General features: G+C 33.1%; 1 protein-coding gene across 1 annotated transcript; it reads left to right on the forward strand.

Annotated features, from left to right (window-relative positions):
• The first annotated feature begins 1577 nt into the window (after positions 1 to 1577).
• LOC105779385 (UDP-glucose:glycoprotein glucosyltransferase) lies at positions 1578 to 17544 on the forward strand. The gene is made up of 37 exons (XM_012603130.2): positions 1578 to 1899; positions 2064 to 2507; positions 2625 to 2778; positions 3232 to 3403; positions 3999 to 4072; positions 4287 to 4383; positions 4464 to 4576; positions 4699 to 4814; positions 5396 to 5453; positions 6092 to 6244; positions 6353 to 6451; positions 6563 to 6721; positions 7203 to 7271; positions 8037 to 8125; positions 8253 to 8415; positions 8840 to 8974; positions 9071 to 9176; positions 9269 to 9363; positions 9481 to 9593; positions 9710 to 9920; positions 10126 to 10194; positions 10344 to 10486; positions 10823 to 10924; positions 11827 to 11974; positions 13363 to 13419; positions 13496 to 13626; positions 13764 to 13852; positions 13966 to 14315; positions 14408 to 14500; positions 15074 to 15138; positions 15628 to 15730; positions 15847 to 16005; positions 16102 to 16242; positions 16375 to 16418; positions 16509 to 16623; positions 16717 to 16869; positions 16959 to 17544. Exons 1-37 carry the CDS (start codon positions 1739 to 1741, stop codon positions 17139 to 17141), a joined length of 4926 nt encoding a protein of 1641 aa, XP_012458584.1. The 5' UTR covers positions 1578 to 1738; the 3' UTR covers positions 17142 to 17544.
• The last annotated feature ends 1545 nt before the right edge of the window (positions 17545 to 19089 follow it).

Raw genomic sequence — 19089 nt, forward strand, 5'->3', positions numbered from 1 at the left:
AACTTTATATTTAATTGGAGCTTAATGTAGTTGGGGTTAAAGTTAAAAAAAAGGCTTAATGCATAAGGTCGATGCTTTTTTTTTCTTTCTAATGTGATACTTGTATTTGACAAAATTATACATTTTAGTACCTAAAGATAATATTTCAGTATTTAATTCGGATTTTAAAGTTGATTTGATGAAAATTTATAATTACCTAATAATATTAGCAATTAACTTTCATCAAATTAATCTTAAAATCGAATTAAATCACATCCATTGGATTGTATTGAACAAATTAATCGCAAAATTAAACAAATTCGAATTAACACTAAAATTATTCTATTAATGAATCATGAAAATTAAAACCTAATAATATTAGTAATTAACTTCCATCAAATCAAGTATTAACATCCAAATATTACTTTTGGGTACGAATATATATAACTTTTATAAATACATATATTAAATTAGACTAAAAAATAACAAAAATTACCACATCAGATAAAAGAGTTAAACTCGAGTAACAAAGGATGAGAGAAAAATAGAGATATTCATGGGCCGGGTTAGGCGGGGTTTGGGTTGGACCTAAGCATGATATTAATATATTTTATACTTGTCCAAGCTCGCCCGAAATCTGGGCTTAGAATTTTGCCCAAACTTGCCAATATTTGCAAAAGACTAACCCAAACCCATTTTAGGCCCTACCCATTTTATTTTTAAAAAATATTTATATTATATTATTTTAATATTTTTTATTTTTTATTTATTAAATTTTTTTATATAGTCATCTTAACATTATTTTAATGTTTACATTAAAGGAGTATTATATATTTAATATAGATTTATTTTTTAATGTGTTATAAATTACATAATATAAAGTATTATAAATTTAAAAAGGGTTGGGTCAGGCTGAGCTCAGGCCTTAAATGTTCAAGCCCGAGTCCGACTCATATTTTAAACGAGTTTAAATTTTTTTGTCTAAGTTCATTTTTTAGGCCTAATATTTCGAGTGAGCCTTCCATCCTTAATAGATAACCTGACTCATGAAAATGTCTAAGAGAAAATCCACTTATAACAATCTTCCATTACAAATTACATGCTTTAAATTTAATGTAAAATGATGTGATTCTAACTAATAAAATGGTAAAAGTAATTGGGAGATCCCTATATTATAGAGATTGTATCTAATTAATCTCTTTATTATTAAATGGATCAATTTAATTTTTATATTATTAGAGAAAATAAAATAATGTCAAATTAGAATAGACTTAACATTTATTGTTTTAAAAATATTATTTACTATTTAATAGAGTTAATAATTTAACGTTTTATGATTTTATAAATGGAATATTTTGTTTGGAATTAAAAAATTAGATTTTAAGATATTTTTACATAGAAAACGTTAAGTCTCATACAGTTTGGACTTAATTTGATTATTTTTAATAGTATATGAACTAAATTGATTTATTTAATAATAGAGGGACTAATTTGATACAATTAACCCAAATAAAATACTTCATTTCAAAGTTCTAGATTTCCGAAAATGCCCTTCATTTTTCTATACAAAGACGATAAAGCCGCCAATAAACGCCCTGCCTTTGCTTTTTTTCTTCGAAGTCTTCTCAGATAGTCGTCCCTCTGTCACTTACTACTCGTCGAAGTCTCGATCTCTAATTGCTCACCATAAATGTTGGATCCATTTTCTATATGAAACCATATAGAATCCAATAGGAAAATCTCCTTTGATTTTACCCCAATGGATACCTGTTTCAGATCTCGGTTTTGCATTTTGATCCTCCTGACTTGCTTGTTAATTTCTGGTTTCACTTTTGTTGGAGCTCAAAATCGCAGACCAAAGAACGTTCAAGTTGCGATTCGCGCTAAATGGTCCGGTACTCCACTGCTTTTGGAAGCCGGGTCTGTTCCCTTTTCTTCTTATTGTCCTTACTTGGTTTATGATTCCCTTGTTGTGGAATTCGTATCTGTTGGTATTTGATTATTTGTTTATGTTAGATGTTATTCTCGTAGCGTAATTTTGGGAATGGATTATTTATTTGTCTTTTTTTCCCTAATTGTTACAGCGAATTACTTTCAAAAGAGTCGAAGAATCTGTTTTGGGAGTTCATTGATGATTGGCTACTTGTTGGAAAAACTGATGATGATTCTCATTCAGCTAAAGATTGCCTTGTGAAAATTTTGAAACATGGCAGCTCTCTTTTGAGTGAACAATTGGCATCGTTATTTGAATTTTCCTTGACTTTGAGATCAGCATCTCCTAGATTGGTGCTTTACCGTCAGTTAGCCGAGGAGTCTCTTTCTTCTTTTCCGTTGTCTGATGATAGTTATTCGCACAATGCGAGTGGGGTTGATGATAGTGAAGCTGTGGTAACTAAAAAATTGGATCCCTTGCTTGTCGGTGTAAACCCGAAAAGCCCTCGTGGGAAATGTTGTTGGGTGGACGTTGGTGAGGAGTTGTTCTTTGAGGTTGCAGAACTTCAGTCGTGGCTTCTGGGACCTAATGAAGTGTAATGTTGCTGTTTGTGTATATATGTTTTATTTCCCAAAACTATCTTTTTCAGTTTGGAACGCCTAAAAGTTACTTATAATTTGATTAGTTGTTACTTTCATTTGTTGGTTTCCAGCAATGGAGACTCCTTTCAGCAGCCTGAATTATATGAATTTGATCACATTCATTTTGATTCGAATATTGCGAGCCCTGTTGCTATTCTGTATGGTGCTCTTGGAACAGAATGTTTTAGGGAGTTCCATGTTACCCTAGTTCAAGCTGCCAAAGAGGTTGCCTTCTCATTCTTTGATTTAGATTTTCTTTTACTCATAAGCCAGATGACACATTTGATTTTTGCTATATTGATAGTTCCTGTTAGTTTTATTGTTTTATGAACAATATTTATTCACATATTAACTGATAAGCATAATCTGAAATAAAACTACCTATTGCAATCAAAATATTCTAGACCTGTTGTTTGAATTAATAACTTATTTGAGATTCATCTGGTGCTTAGTGGCAACCTTCATCATTTGTTTTAAGCTGACTCAGCGTGATCTAATTGATTCATTTATATGCTTTGTTTGAATTACTGCATGCTACTGATCTGACAGAATACTATTTGCATACAGTTTTTTCCCCTTACTAGGCTTCCCTTCATCTCTTTTATAAGGATTATGATATCACACTTTTTGGTGCAATGGCTGTTATAAATTCTCTGATTTACCTCATTTTATGTCCAGGGAAAAGTTAAGTATGTTGTCAGACCAGTATTACCTTCTGGTTGTGAAGGAGAAGTTGGCCAATGTGGGGCTGTTGGTGCAAGGGATTCCTTAAACTTGGGTGGCTATGGGGTAGAGCTTGCATTGAAGAATATGGAGTATAAGGCCATGGATGACAGCACCGTAAAGAAAGGTTAGCACTCTTGGTGGAGCAATTGCAAATTTAAAAGCCAGCACTTCTGCATGACCTCTGTATTATTAATTTAGTCAATAGGTTTTTTTTCCACGTATTATTATTTTTCCAGTGCTTCTATGTATTACGTGGTTATTGTATATTTCCTTTTGTCAATTGCCACTATTGATCTTTGCACTTGGATTCTACTGTGATATTCCCTCGGTAGATGTAGCAGGATTTTTGTGGTTGATGTTTTGGTTTATTTATAGCTCTTCTTTGCTTCTATTGTGCTCTCTAATACAAACACTCCTGTCTTGGAACTGTTCTAAGTTGTTTGCTCTATGGCTTTCAGAAACTTTCAACCTTGATTAGTCCTTTCTTTTAAAGGATTTGCTCTATATGAATACACCTTATCTTCTTTATGGTTCTCAATTGTAATACAATAACTTGTTGGGAATGCCTATTGGTGTTTTATCATAAATGTGAGTATCTCAAATAGATGCTCTACGTTCATGGATTTTTTTTTTGGTTAGCTTGCATGCTTGTTTGCTTTATAATTGCTTGCTTTATTGCGTTGATTGAGGTATCTAAGGACTTGAGGTTTGAATTGCAGGTGTAACACTAGAAGATCCTCGGACTGAAGATCTTAGTCAAGAAGTCAGAGGGTTTATATTTTCAAAAATTCTGGTTGGCCATAATCAACCTTCCCTCTTTTTTTCCTCTTATTTTCTTCCAATACAAGTTGCAACTGTTTCAGGGAACATTAGTTACTCAAATATTAACTTAAAGGAGTGGACCTTTCTCCTTGGATAGGAGTCAACTCTGGTCATAATGATTTCTAACATAAAACTTGCACCTATGTTGTCCTGAAGTTAACATTTTCTTCTATTTCCTTTTGCAGGAGCGCAAACCTGACCTTACCTCAGAGATAATGGCATTCAGGGATTATCTATTGTCATCAACAATATCGGACACACTTGATGTTTGGGAGCTGAAAGGTACTTTTTACTTAAGGTTTTCTTTTTCTTTCTAGTTATGCATGTCTAATCTTGAAAATGCAAAATTTCCCTTAAAACAGATTTAGGACATCAAACTGCACAGAGAATAGTACAAGCCTCTGATCCTTTGCAGTCAATGCAAGAAATCAACCAAAATTTTCCTAGTGTTGTGTCTTCCTTATCTCGGATGAAGGTAACTTCTTGGTGACTCTCTCAATGTTTTAGCAGCTGTAATGTTTTTTAATATAGACTCCAACAATAAAGTGCCCAAATTTGTTTTTCTAATCAATTTATACAAATTTATGCATTTTTCAGCTCAATGATTCAGTTAAAGATGAGATAATTGCAAACCAGAGAATGATCCCTCCTGGCAAGTCCTTAATGGCTCTGAATGGTGCTTTAATCAATATCGAAGATATTGACCTTTATCTGTAATGCTTTTTCTCCCTTCTTTCTTTTGCTTCTCACTGAAGATTTTCTGTTTAGAATTCATGACATTTTTAAATATTTATCTTTGGCCCCTCTATACCTGAAGATTTTGGCAATTGTTGCCAAAAAACTTTTAACCAAATTTATTTGTTAAAATTTAAAATAAAACAGAACAGCTTTTATCATGTAAATTTAGTACTTTCTGGATTAAAGTCAATTATCATCTGCTGTGATTTTCAGTCCTTAAATTTTGAATTCTATCACAAACCCTATCATGAAATTTGGAATTAATTTAAAGAAGACTTTCTTAGAAGTAAAAACAATTTATGCAGCTGCATTAGGATTTTCCTGATTAAAACCTGATGTTTGATATTGTGATGTATTCTTTGCAAGCATTATACTGTTGAATTTTTTAATGTAATCAAGGGATATTATCACTGTGGAATTTCTTATTTCTATATTAATGCTTTTCACCCTTTCAAGGGTTTATATGCTTTACTTGAATTCCTTTATGCAACTTGATCGATATAGTATTACTTCTGAATCTCTGATATTATATTTCTTGCAATCAATTTTTTCTTAGATTGATTGACCTGGTCCATCAGGAGCTATCCTTGGCTGATCAGTTTTCAAAGTTGAAGGTTAGTAATTCTAAGTTTCATTTTGTTTGATTGATTAGTTAAAGCTGCTAAAAAGTGTTCCTTTATATCATATCCACTTTACTCGAAATATATGACTTTATTAATGAAATATCTAAATTAGTAACTTTTTTTTCCTTTCATTCCCCTTCTGCCTTTAGTTGAACAAAGATACACGTTTCCTAACTTGTTCAAATAAGTTTGAAAATACAGTATTTGAGAACAGGGGATAGTAGTGTAAATATTGAAGCAGAATGCCTAGATGTTTGTTTTATAGCTCCCTGGAAAATATATCTAATGTTTCTTTCAATCAGGATTTGGATAATTAATTTCATGTGAAGAATGCAAGAATGTAATATATAAGAGCCATTTGTTGTGGTAATTAACCTATTATGAATCTGTTCTACGTTGCGTGTTTAATTTATTGTTAACAGTTAAAATCAAATTGATTCTGCTATTGCTTACCCTGTTCTGCTATTTCTGACCAATTAACATGCTTAATGATCATATATATTTGATGAATCTCTTTCTTTCTTGTTTTTAGAAGACCTTCTATTATACATGAGCTTCTTATTGGGTAATTTTGGGATATATCTCACGCATCATCCTCTATATTAACCTGTTGATTCTATTATTTTCAGCTCCCCCGTAGCACTATAAGGAAACTTCTATCAACTATGACTCCTCCTGAGTCTGATGCATTCCGAGTTGATTTTCGTTCTGACCATGTTCATTATCTCAATAACTTGGAGGAGGATGCTATGTATAGGCGTTGGAGGAGTAATATAAATGATGTATGTTAACTTATCCTAGAATCTCTCTAAAGAATATGAAGGTTCTGCTTGTTTGAGCTTCTGTTAATGGTTGCTGGAAAGCATGTCTTCTGATAACATTTTGTGCAGATCTTAATGCCAGTCTTTCCCGGCCAGCTACGTTATATTCGTAAGAATCTGTTCCATGCAGTTTATGTTCTTGATCCATCAACAGTTTCTGGTCTTCAGGCATGTTTTCTTCCATCTTCTGGATGATTCCATCTCCCTCCCTCCCTCTCTCATTTCATTCTCTTTCTCAGATAAGTTTTCTTATCATAATTTCCAACTGGAATCTTGCAGTCTATCGATATGATTACATCTTTCTATGAGAATAGTTTCCCAATGAGATTTGGGGTGATACTGTATTCTACACAATTCATCAAAAAGATTGAACAGAGTGGTGGCGAACTTCATTCATCTGAGCATGATGGTGAACTTGAGGATGATAAATCCAGTTTGGTAGTTGCTTAACTTAGTCTAATGTTCTCTGTTTTAACTTCTGTGCAATTTGATATTGTTATGCTGAACCATGGTTTCTCCTTAGTTATTTCAAAACTCGCGGTCACTCCACCAGTAGTAGGAGATGTAAGAATTGATACATAAAATAACTTTTTATTTGATTGATAATCATATAAAGCGGAAGATATTTTAGCCATTTGCATCAAGCTCAAACTTCCTTCTTGCATGCGTGCTCCTCCGGAAGCACACACTAGAATAAGAGGTAAAAAATTATTGGTAGCATATTCGATCAAACGGGTGATTTTCTCGCCTACTACGGATCCCATACTCCCCCCCATAAACTGAAAATCCATAACCCCGATTGCTATAGGAATACCGTTTAGTTGACCCGTGCCTGTTTGAATAGCCTCAGTTAATCCTGTCTTTCTTTGATAAAAGTCAATACGATTTATGCACATTGTTTATTGCAATTTCTTTGCAGATTATACGACTTTTCATCTATATTAAGGAAAACCACGGGATTCAATCGGCTTTCCAATTTTTGAGCAATGTATGGGTTTGATTAGCCACTTTTTATGCTTGTAGCTTCTATTGTTGATTGGATGTAAATTTTATTTCTCTTTAGTTTTTGCTATATTGTATTCCAGTGTTTCTGTGTTGTTTATCTGCAATACTTTCTGAAATTTATATGCTTGGGAGAAAAAGATGTTTGAGGTTAGCCTTGACTAACTTAAAACTTGTTATGGTACTTATTTTCATCCTACAAAATCATCTTTCTCTTTCAGCTATTGATATACCCATCGCTTGTATAAGCTTTTGGCATGTATTTTGCAAATCATAATAGGATTTAAACAAGTAGACTTTGTACTTGAAATTTTAATGTGACGAGTCTATCCACAAATTTTTGTTTATTTATTTATTTTGCTAATGACATGTACTCAACATAATACTTTTTTGTTTTTTGTTCCTGCTGCTGCTGCTCTTATTGTTATTTTTATTATCTCTAAAAAATGCCATGTTATGCCCTAGAATAGGAAATAACTTGTTTCTATACTTTGTAGGCATAAATGGATCCTTTAAGTGGGGGAGGGAGAGTGAGGGGAAATCTGAAACCTTCTCTATATTAGGCTGAGATTACTATCTTTTCTACTAGGAAGGAGGATTGCAAAACTATGGATGATTTTAAGAACTATAATGGATGTATGACACACCTTGCATGATTCCTTTATTCCCTTGGCTGAATCTGCTGTATCACAATTTACTAACATGATGCATTTGACAGTGTTAACTAAAACTTTGACGTACTTTGTGATAGATAAATCGGTTACGAACAGAATCTGCTGACTCTACAGATGAGGCTCTTGAAATGCACCATATTGAAGGGGCATTTGTGGAAACATTATTGTAAGTTTTGAAAATATTTGTTGACTTATACTGCTTATACATGCTGGTCATATTTTCTCCTTTGATGCTCCTCTAATTTTGGGAGATTTATATTTGCTTGGTAAATCAATATGTGTTGTTTCTGTAGACCGAAAGCTAAATCTCCACCACAAGAAATACTGTTAAAGCTGGAAAAGGAACAGAGTTTTAAGGAATTGTCTCAAGAGAGCTCATTGTTTGTTTTTAAGCTGGGTGTCAACAAGTTGCAGTGTTGCCTCTTGATGAATGGTCTTGTCTTTGATTCTAGTGAGGTACCTAGAACACTCATATATCCAATTGTGCCATACTTTCCTAACTTGTAGCTTTTTTATTATTTGGTGTCCCTTTATGTGTTTGGGCTTATTAACTTTTTGGGAAAGTTCTTAATTGGCACCTATATTTGATGAGTCCGTTTTACCAGCCTGTATTTTATTTCTTTTAAATGTGGTTTCCCTTGTAGAAAATTATAATGGTATGCTAGTTTCTTTTACGTTTAGATTTTGCAGATTACTTCTATGTCTTAGTTCCTTTGATGATTTACCATATCTAGTACTTAATTATTTATATGTATCTTTCTTCTTCCTTTTTTTTTTTTTCTATTATTGACTTCTATCATGATGATTTTATAGCCATTCATCATAAAGTTTTTTAAAATTTCAGTTCAAATAAATAGCCTTTTTGTGTTTATTTTGGCAGGATGCTCTTATAAATGCCATGAATGATGAGCTTCCCAGGATACAAGAACAAGTTTACTATGGGAAAATAAATTCTCACACTAATGTACTGGACAAATTCCTATCTGAAAATGGTGTCAGTCGCTATAACCCCCAGGTAAAGTGTCATTTAGGTTTTATGTAACAATGCCATCTAAATTTAGATATTGTTACTATGATATGTTTGTACTAATATGATATTGCTTGGATGTAGATTATTGCTGGTGGCAAAGTCAAGCCAGGGTTTGTATCTCTAGCTTCACCAGCCCTTGGAGGGGAATCTGTACTGAATGAAATTAATTACTTACATTCTCCAGGAAGTAAGCAGACGTTATGTTAGTTATTAATTTCATTTTATTGTTTCCTCTAGTTATTTGAATTCTAAGATGTTTAATGACTTGATCAACTCCAGCTGTAGATGATGTGAAGCCTGTAACTCATCTTCTTGCTGTTGATGTCACATCTAGAAAAGGAATAAAGTTACTTCGTGAAGCAATTCGCTATCTGGTATTCATTATGCCATGACTTTTGCTTTCGTTCTTGTTTGATTGTTAACTTCTCATGGTATTATTCTTGTCATCACTATCATTATTAATGGTCTAGCAATCCTTGTACTATTACCAGATTCAAGGGTCCAAAAATGCTCGTGTCGGTGTGCTATTTACTGCTGGTCAGGATGCTAATTTGTCCAATATTCTACTTGTGAAGACCTTTGAGATTACTGCGGCTTCATATAGGTCTCATAAGTCTTAGTGTTTTTATATGCTTTTATTTCATGAAATTGAATCTTGTAAATATGCTTTACACTATTAACTCTGATCTGATATTACTTGCATTATTGATGCTTTTGCAGTCATAAGAAGAAAGTATTGGAGTTTTTAGATCAAGTATGCTCATTTTATGAGCATAAGTACATTCTTAGATCTCCTGCAGCAGCTGAAAGCACTCAAGCATTTATTAATAAGGTCTATGAACTTGCTGAGGCAAATGAACTGCCATCTAAGACTTATAAATCCTCTCTATCTGAAGCTTACAATCTGAAGTTGATCGAACATTTGAATAAGGTAATATTAGTTGATTTTTTGCTTTATAGGATGTTCAAGCTCTAACTGGATGCTTTTATTTTTCTGATTTGACATATTTTAATCCTGTTCCAATCTGAGTTTCTCCTATAAGGGGGTTGTTAGTGATTTAGTCTCTGGATCAATGTTCATTTCTGTTTCTAATTCTCATATAGATATTAATATGTTAAATTGCAATTTTATCCAGGTGGCACAATATTTATATAGACAGTTTGGTATATCATCTGGTGTTAATGCAGTCATTACCAATGGAAGGGTTTGTCTCATTTCTCCTGTCATAAATTTTTAGGATTATTGTTGGACTGATTCATTGTTTTCTGTTCCCACTGACAATCCAGGTGTTCTAGCTGGTTATGATACTGATTTAGTTATGCTAAATATCATTCTTATTGTTCTATGTGACAGATTACTTCTCTTGATGCTGGTGTATTTCTGGGTGATGATCTGCATCTTCTGGAGTCTGTTGAGTTTAATCATAGAATAAAACACATTGTAGAGATTGTTGAGGAAGTTAGCTGGCATGGCATTGACCCTGACATGCTAACAAGGTTGGTTTGTTTTCTGCTCTTTCTTGCTAGTCATCTTTTTCGTGATCTACATGCTCAAGCCAGCATATACTGTGTATGCCCACATAGGTATTTGGGGAATAATTTTATTAAGATTACTATGTACTTATCCCTTTGCATGTGGATCTCTTGGCCCAATAACTTGCACAAGGTACTGATTGTGCTGATTTTGATACTTCTTCCTGATTGGCGATTGCCTTTTTAAGTTTGATTGGGGACCTAACTTTTGCTTTTATGGCAGATATAATGCTGTACTTTTCAACATTTTGTTTTTGGGCTAGACATACGGAGTTGTACTGATTTTATTCATGCTTGCAGTAAATATGTTAGTGATATTATTATGCTCATATCGTCTTCAATGGCTACGAGGGATCGAAGTGCTGAAAGTGCACGCTTTGAGATTTTGAATGCACAATATAGGTAAGTACTTCTAAAGCATTTTGATGCCAATGAGGTTCTGTTCTTTCTTTTCCTTGTATTCTTGGCAGAATTTTTTTTTCTCTAAATCATGATACAGTTTGTCTTCTGGTTTTCTTTTTGAAAGTTGATATCTTCATGTATCATTTAATAATGTAGTTTCTTCTGATAAATCTCCATATTTCTGTGCTATATATGACTCCTGAGATATTTACAGAAGAATAGCATGGTGGCCATAAGATTTCTTCAAAAGTTTCATCTATAGTTCAAGACTCGATTCCATGATTATTTCTCTTTTTCCTACCAACCTGACAACCTCTCTAGTCCACCATATTCCTAATTTAGCAGACATCTTTTTCTATGCTTAATCAATTATCATTTGTCAACTGAATGGATTTGTGATCATCCCAATTGATTTTGAGGAAAGACATCAGGAGTCAGGACCAAAGTTATCATGCAAGTGGCCGATGTAGCTTACGTTACCTCCTTGCCTTTCATTTCATCCTCTGTCAACATTCAACAATGAGTTTCTTTTTTTAAATCTTTACATACTGCTTTAGTCCAATCCAGTTTGAGCCGTTTTGAGCTTCTACATGAAAAAAAATGTAACATTTATGTTCTTGTAAACAAAATGTTCTTAGGTAACAGTATAATAAGATTTAACTTTTAACCTCCTTACTTTCTGAAATCCTCAACTTATGTTCTTAAAGCTAGTGCATACTGGTTTCATTGTTATATTTTTAAATTACAGCTATCCAATTAGACTTCATATTTATTGATTACCCATGTTTGCTGTTGATTTAATATTGTATGTTTGATTCTTTGTGTTTTTAGTCCTCACTTCTTTGACTTGTCATCCTCAAATGTCTAACTCATGCCCTTTTACCTTTTGAAATGTTCCCCAGTGCTGTTATTCTCAACAATGAAAATTCCAGTATTCATATTGATGCGGTTGTTGATCCTTTAAGTCCATCAGGACAGAAACTATCGTCACTTCTTCGTGTTCTGGCTAAGTATGTTCATCCAAGCATGCGCATTGTACTAAATCCCATGGTGAGTTAATTTTATAAGCTTGGATGTAGTAGTTATCCCGTGTTCCTGGATAGAGAGATTATTCTAGAAATAGAACGTACAAAAGCATTGTTATTTAATCACATTGTACTAACACTCTTGGTGAGTCCATATTTTTGGTATTGGTTGTCTAGAATGTGGTGCTTGTGAAAAGAAAGTCTAATCGGGGAATGGGGCAAGGTACATGCTCATGCCAAGGGCAAAATAGCATTGGACCTTGGGCTCAGTCCCTGTACAGGATGAGGAAAGGTCATTCCATGAGATAAATTTTAAAAAGAATAATAAAAATAGAAGCAAAGAGTTTTGACTGCATGTAGCACAGGCAAATTATGTAATACAGTCAACCCTCTCTATAACAGCCCTATTTGTCTGCCCAGATTTTGCCTGTTATAGAGAAGTGGCTGTTATACACCTATAACAGCATGTTGTTATAGAGAGATAATCGTTGTAAGCTTACCATAGAATTTATATCGTGAATTTTCATCAAATAAAGATAGTGAGAATTATATTCAAAAAAGAAAGAAAGTGGAAATCAAATCAACAAAATTAAAAAAAAAAAAAAACATATAACAGGTTCATGAATTATTGCTTTTATGCATATTTTATGTTACATTCTTTCACATGATTAATTATAAAGTTTATAAATCTAACAAGTTCAATTAATGAGTGAGTTATCAAATTAAATTAATTAATTTATCATGAGTTACTAAATTCAAGTAATCTATTTATAAGTTTATGGTGTTCTAAACTCATAGTAGAATATTGAATTGATATCTTTAATTCCACTCATTGAAGATTATCTTCAATATGATTATTAGATTTCATATGGTTATTAGATTTCTTCATGTGAAATTTAATCATTTTATTCAAACAATATTTTAATTAAGATCATTTTCATTTAATAAATTATAATTAATAGGCTTACTTATATGAAATAGCTATAATTTTACTTAAAAATTTAGACCATAGAGAACTAATTTAATAAAGAACGTACTTCATAACTATGGATGTTGCTCTTATTAGTGAAAAGCTATTATAGAGGATTAAAATAAAACATAAAAAAATTGGTTCTTCTAGAAACTTGGCTGTTATAGCGAAATGCCGTTATAGCGGGTGGCTGTTATAGAGAGGGCTGACTATATGACTATTTCATTATGATGAGAATATTGTGAAAATATCAGTAAACGTCACACAATTTGGGGTTATTTACCTTGAAATTTTCAGTCTTTATAATAAGGGTGTGCATTCTTCTATCAAGTTTTTAATTGAAGCATGCTGCATGATCATTTTTGCTTTCATTCTGCTCCTTGCTTGAAGTCCTCTAATTGCAAAATTCATGGGAAAATGTTAAGCAATTACTTTTGTGGCAGAGTTCCCTGGTTGATCTTCCTCTGAAGAACTACTACAGATATGTGATCCCAACCATGGTATGCATCTCTCTTTAGAAACCACTCAAATTTGAACACTCAAGAATGGTGTCTTAGCTGTGTTAGAACCTTGCAGGAAGATTTTAGCAGTACTGATTACACGGTAAATGGTCCAAAAGCATTTTTTGCAAATATGCCATTGTCCAAGACGCTCACCATGAACCTGGATGTACCTGAGCCATGGCTTGTTGAGCCTGTTATTGCTGTGTATGCTTCTTTGTCATTATTTTCTTCCTTTGTCTATTACCTTTCCTACTTATTCCATATGCAATGTTGAATAGTTGCAACATTACGTACCTTACTGCATTGACTAATCTCTCTCTTCATATATATAAATACATCAGTCATGACCTGGACAATATTTTGCTTGAGAACCTCGGTGACATAAGGACATTGCAAGCAGTTTTTGAACTTGAAGCTCTTGTTCTGACTGGTGAGTTTGTTTTTGTTTGGAAATAATGTGAAATTTATGAGCCTAACTGGAGTAGTGAATGAGTACTGTGTACATTTTCTGTTAAGACTTCAACTTTTGGGTGTGTAATTTAGGTCATTGTGCTGAGAAGGATCGTGACCCTCCCAGAGGTCTTCAACTAATTCTTGGAACAAAGAACACACCTCATTTGGTTGATACTATTGTGATGGCCAACTTGGGTTATTGGCAGATGAAAGTGTCTCCTGGAGTTTGGTACCTGCAACTTGCTCCAGGCAGAAGTTCTGAGCTGTATCTTTTTAGAGATGGTGGTGATTATGGAAATCAAGAGAAATCTTTGTCAAAGCGAATCACTATAAATGATTTAAGGGGCAAAGTTGTTCATCTTGAAGTAGTTAAGAAGAAGGGAAAAGAGCAAGAAAAATTGCTTATTTCATCTGATGATGACAAGCATTCAAAAGAAAAGGTTAGCTTTTTTGTTTGTAATGTTATTTTCCATCTTCATTTTAGTGCTCATGGATGACTGAGGAATCTTTGTGCATGTATGCTGCCTGGCAGGGTCATAATGGCTGGAATTCAAACCTTCTCAAATGGGCTTCTGGTTTTATTGGTGGCAGTGAGAAATCAAAAAAGAGTTCTGATAGTTCAGTGGTGAGCTCTCGCTCTCTCTCTCTCTCTCTCTGTCTCTCTCTCTCTCTCTCTCCCTGTTCATTTGTGCTGTTATACTTAACCGTAATTTAGGATTAGTTGTTGCATGAAATGGATATAAATATTAACCTGTGAGAAGAGATCGGAATAATAAGAAAGATGATACAAGAAAAGGGAAAGAATGATTGGCCCCTGAACCAAGGTCAAAATAAGTCTACAACAGCCTTGTGAGAGGGAGCATATAAGCTGCTTAGTTTTTCTTTTCCCTTTGATATTAGTTTCTAGGTGCAGCTGGAGTACAGACTTTATTATGATTCAGGTCTAATGATATGGTGAGTGGATCAAAATTGTAAATATAGCAGTAGCATGTAAATGTGTTTGTTTTCATCACCATTCAGAACCCCCATTACAGTTGAAAGATGAGTGGCTTTTAGTTTTATTTTCTAAGACCTTTCCTCCTTCATTCTCCTTATGGTATGAGTTGTGGGCACATCTACTTGTGCTTTATTATGTGATATTTGTATCTAGTTTTGTCCTCAAAAGTAGTGGAATCATTGATTTGTTTTCCTTCCACAGGATCATGGGAAGGGCGGTCGACATGGAAAAACGATTAACATATTTTCAATTGCTTCAGGACATTTGTAAGTTTTAAAGTCCATGCTCTTGGTTAGTAGAGTTTTCAGCATTTACATGTTTATATGTATAGATGTGAGCATGTGCGGCTGCTCATTCAAGTAGGTTTTTGCCCTTGATAACCTTCATCCTTGGTGTAATAAAACTGCTGATGTAGATTCTGTATTCATACTGTTACCTTGGTAAGTTCAACTTTGTCCGAAATATGTGAAACTTGTTTTTAAGTACATTTTACATTTTCCTCTAAGATACAAGAAACCAGACTTTCTTTTCGGGGAAACAGACTCTGGAAGGTAGATAATATACTTTTAAACCAGTTTGTATTAAAATAGGACTTCTGCTCTTGCTGAATTTAAAATACTGTAATCTATGAAGTTTCTAAGCTCTTTCACACATTCCCATGTTTGATGATCTGCCTGTGCGATGACAACATTTTTGGTATATTAACATTACTAATCCACAATAATTTTTTACTTTTCTTTGATTGCTTTTTGCAGATATGAACGCTTCCTTAAAATTATGATTCTAAGTGTACTAAAGAATACCCACCGTCCAGTGAAATTCTGGTTTATAAAGAACTACTTGTCTCCTCAGTTCAAGGTTGCATATATCTTTTTGGCATTCGTTCCATCTTAGTATAGCACTTCTGTTTCACTTGTTAGTGTATAATGATTTAAAAAGCATGTCTAATGCACATATGCTTTCGGGTTATGCAGGATGTGATTCCGCATATGGCTCAGGAATATGGCTTTGATTATGAACTAGTTACCTACAAATGGCCTACATGGTTGCATAAGCAAACAGAAAAGCAGAGAATTATCTGGGCATATAAGATTTTGTTCCTCGATGTTATATTTCCCATTTCATTGGAAAAGGTTTTGTATCCTTTTTGTTTTCCTCAGTTCTTGTTAGACAACTGTACTCTTCTATTGCATTTGTTGCCAATTTATTGGATGAAAATGCACGTGCAGGTTATATTTGTTGATGCTGATCAAGTTGTGAGGGCAGATATGGGAGATCTCTATGACATGGATATAAAGGGAAGACCTCTTGCATATACTCCTTTTTGCGATAACAATAAGGACATGGATGGCTATCGGTTTTGGAGACAAGTAATGTGCTGCCACCTGCAAAATTGACTTTTTTTCCCTGGTTCTGTTTCATTTCTTTTATCACCTGGTAACGAGAACTGTTATATACCTGTTTAGTCTAATCATGTTCTCCTTATTCCTCTTTTGGTACAGGGGTTCTGGAGAGAGCATTTGCGGGGCAGACCATACCATATAAGGTTTGCAATTACTATAAAATTGTACAACTGTAAATTTCTCTCCTTAAGATGGCATAGGCAGATAGATTTTAACGTTTTGTACTTCTACAGTGCATTGTACGTGGTTGATTTGGTGAAGTTTCGTGAGACAGCAGCAGGGGATAATTTAAGAGTCTTTTATGAAAGTCTTAGCAAAGATCCAAACAGTCTAGCCAATCTGGATCAGGCAAGTTAAATTCATTACATCATCACTGACCATCTTGGCTTAATATACATCAACCAGTATACGATATTCAAATAACCATCATTACTATTTCAGGATCTTCCAAACTACGCTCAACACACAGTACCAATCTTTTCATTACCCCAAGAATGGCTATGGTGTGAATCATGGTGTGGTAATGCCACGAAATCCAGGGCTAAAACCATTGATCTCTGCAACAATCCAATGACAAAAGAACCAAAACTTCAGGTAATTGAATATTCTTCTATATATATACGCTGGTGATTCTTATTATCTTCTTACCACTTTTATATATGTTATTATATGCCAATGCTCAGGGTGCTAGAAGAATAGTTTCTGAGTGGACAGATCTTGACTTTGAGGCTAGAAAATTCACTGCCAAAATATTAGGTGATGAACTGGAAAACCCTGATCCACTACCATCACCATCATCATCATCACCTGAGACTTCCTCTAATGACCAATCATCGGACGATCTAGAATCGAAGGCAGAGTTATGAAACTTTTGGATTAGGAAAAAACTAGTTTTTGATACTCAATTTTGCCTCAGAAAATTGGTGACTGTTTTCTCAAACCAAAAAACCATGATAACATTTCCTGAGCTGAAACTAAAGCTTTTTACCATAGGGAAGAGAACTTCCAAGCTTTGCTAACTTTGGGCATTTTAATGGCAATTATTATATATGTAGACTGATACTTTTAAGATCTAGGAAGGAAAGAAGAATTTTTTTTTAATGATATTTTGATAGAATAGTTTCATACATGGGATTTTGTAATATTTTTATCTATATTTTGTGTATCTGTATTTGTATGCCTAGGATGAACAAAGGTTGTTTTTTTATTACCTTACTGGAGGGGGCTATGGGTTTCCATGTATCCCCAATAAATTACTTTATTAGAAAACTTATTATTTGGATGGAAGGAAAAAATGAAAGAGCCTGTGCTAGTTCTAGGTCATGTACAATTTTGGACCATTTGATTTTACTCATCATTACTTCCCATATTATAATTAATTTAATCAGTGGATGAACAATGTGGGAATTAACAAATATGCGAAAATTTGATCCATAAAATTAGAAAAAGAAAATTGGGGAATTTGCCAAAAATAGATATATAGTCATAATATTTTAATAAATGCCACCAAATTGTAATTATTATACCAATTCATGAGAACATTTCTTAAATAAATTATTATTATACCATTATCTAAGGTAGATCTGAGCTGTAGAAAAGATATATTTCAATCGAAATTAGTAACCTAATTTGATCATTTATTTCATTTTATTAAAATGAGTTTTCAATTAAAATTTAATTTGACTCCCCTACTAGGTATGGGTAAGCGTTCGATCGAATTGAATAAAACAATTTTGAATTAATCGAGTTGATGAATTCTATTTTATATCCTAATTCATTTTCTTTTTTCAAATCGAATTGAGTGAAATTGTTCGAGTTAAATTAAAAATTAAACATCAAATTAAAATCTTGTTATAATATAACTAATTTTATGTTAGAGTACATAAATTTGAAACTATATATATGAAAACTTATTTAGGTCTCCAAGATTATTATTCTAGAAATTTTTAACTTTTTTATATATTTTTAGAATTTTTTGAAATTTTATAATTTTTAAAAATATAAATTTTGAAAATTTTATAAATATTTTGAATTTTAAAAGTTATTTTTGTAATTTTGTTGAGGAGATGAATTTGCTCATTTTAAACTTGGTAGGAACCTAAAGGATATTTACACTATTTGAATTATTCGAGTTATTCAAATTATAAAATTAAACTCGGTTCAAACTTGATAGGGACCTAAAAAGTATTTACACCATTTGAATTATTTGAGTTATTCAATTTATAAAATTAAACTCGGTTCAAACTTGAATAACTCGATTCCATTAATATGAAATTTAAAATTTTTTGAATCGAATGGAATTTTACTCACTCACTACACTAATATAGAACCAAGGTTGGGTTGTTGAGATGAGAGATTGATGATTTCTTTCATGAATAGGTGAAGGAAAAAGCTTTTGTACATTTGCAGCCATAGGTAGATAAAAAAAAATCATTTTTTAGGCGAAGGTAGAACAGTCTAATCCAAAGTCGAAGAATGCCTATAGGTTTATAGAGAATCACTCTATTCTTCGCCATCAATCATCTAGCTTGAACCTCTCTCGTTAGAACTCTTTTGTTGTGATCTTTCATTCAAGGACACTAGGGCTAACCCCTCAACTAACAAGTAGGTATTTCGCTTCATAAAATCCCTATAATCTATCTATGCCGATTACTACCACATCAAGCAAGGTACACTTGGTCATTCTATTTAATCTATGCAGTTTATATGCATATCGTAGCATATCTTACCTAAATTAATTAAGACAGGTCACTTATCTATTAGTGTTTCAGTCGTGTAATGACACATTGCACCTCAAGACAAAAGAAGACCCAT

Source organism: Gossypium raimondii, chromosome 4 (assembly GCF_025698545.1).
Source record: "Gossypium raimondii isolate GPD5lz chromosome 4, ASM2569854v1, whole genome shotgun sequence".
Lineage (NCBI taxonomy): Eukaryota > Viridiplantae > Streptophyta > Magnoliopsida > Malvales > Malvaceae > Gossypium > Gossypium raimondii.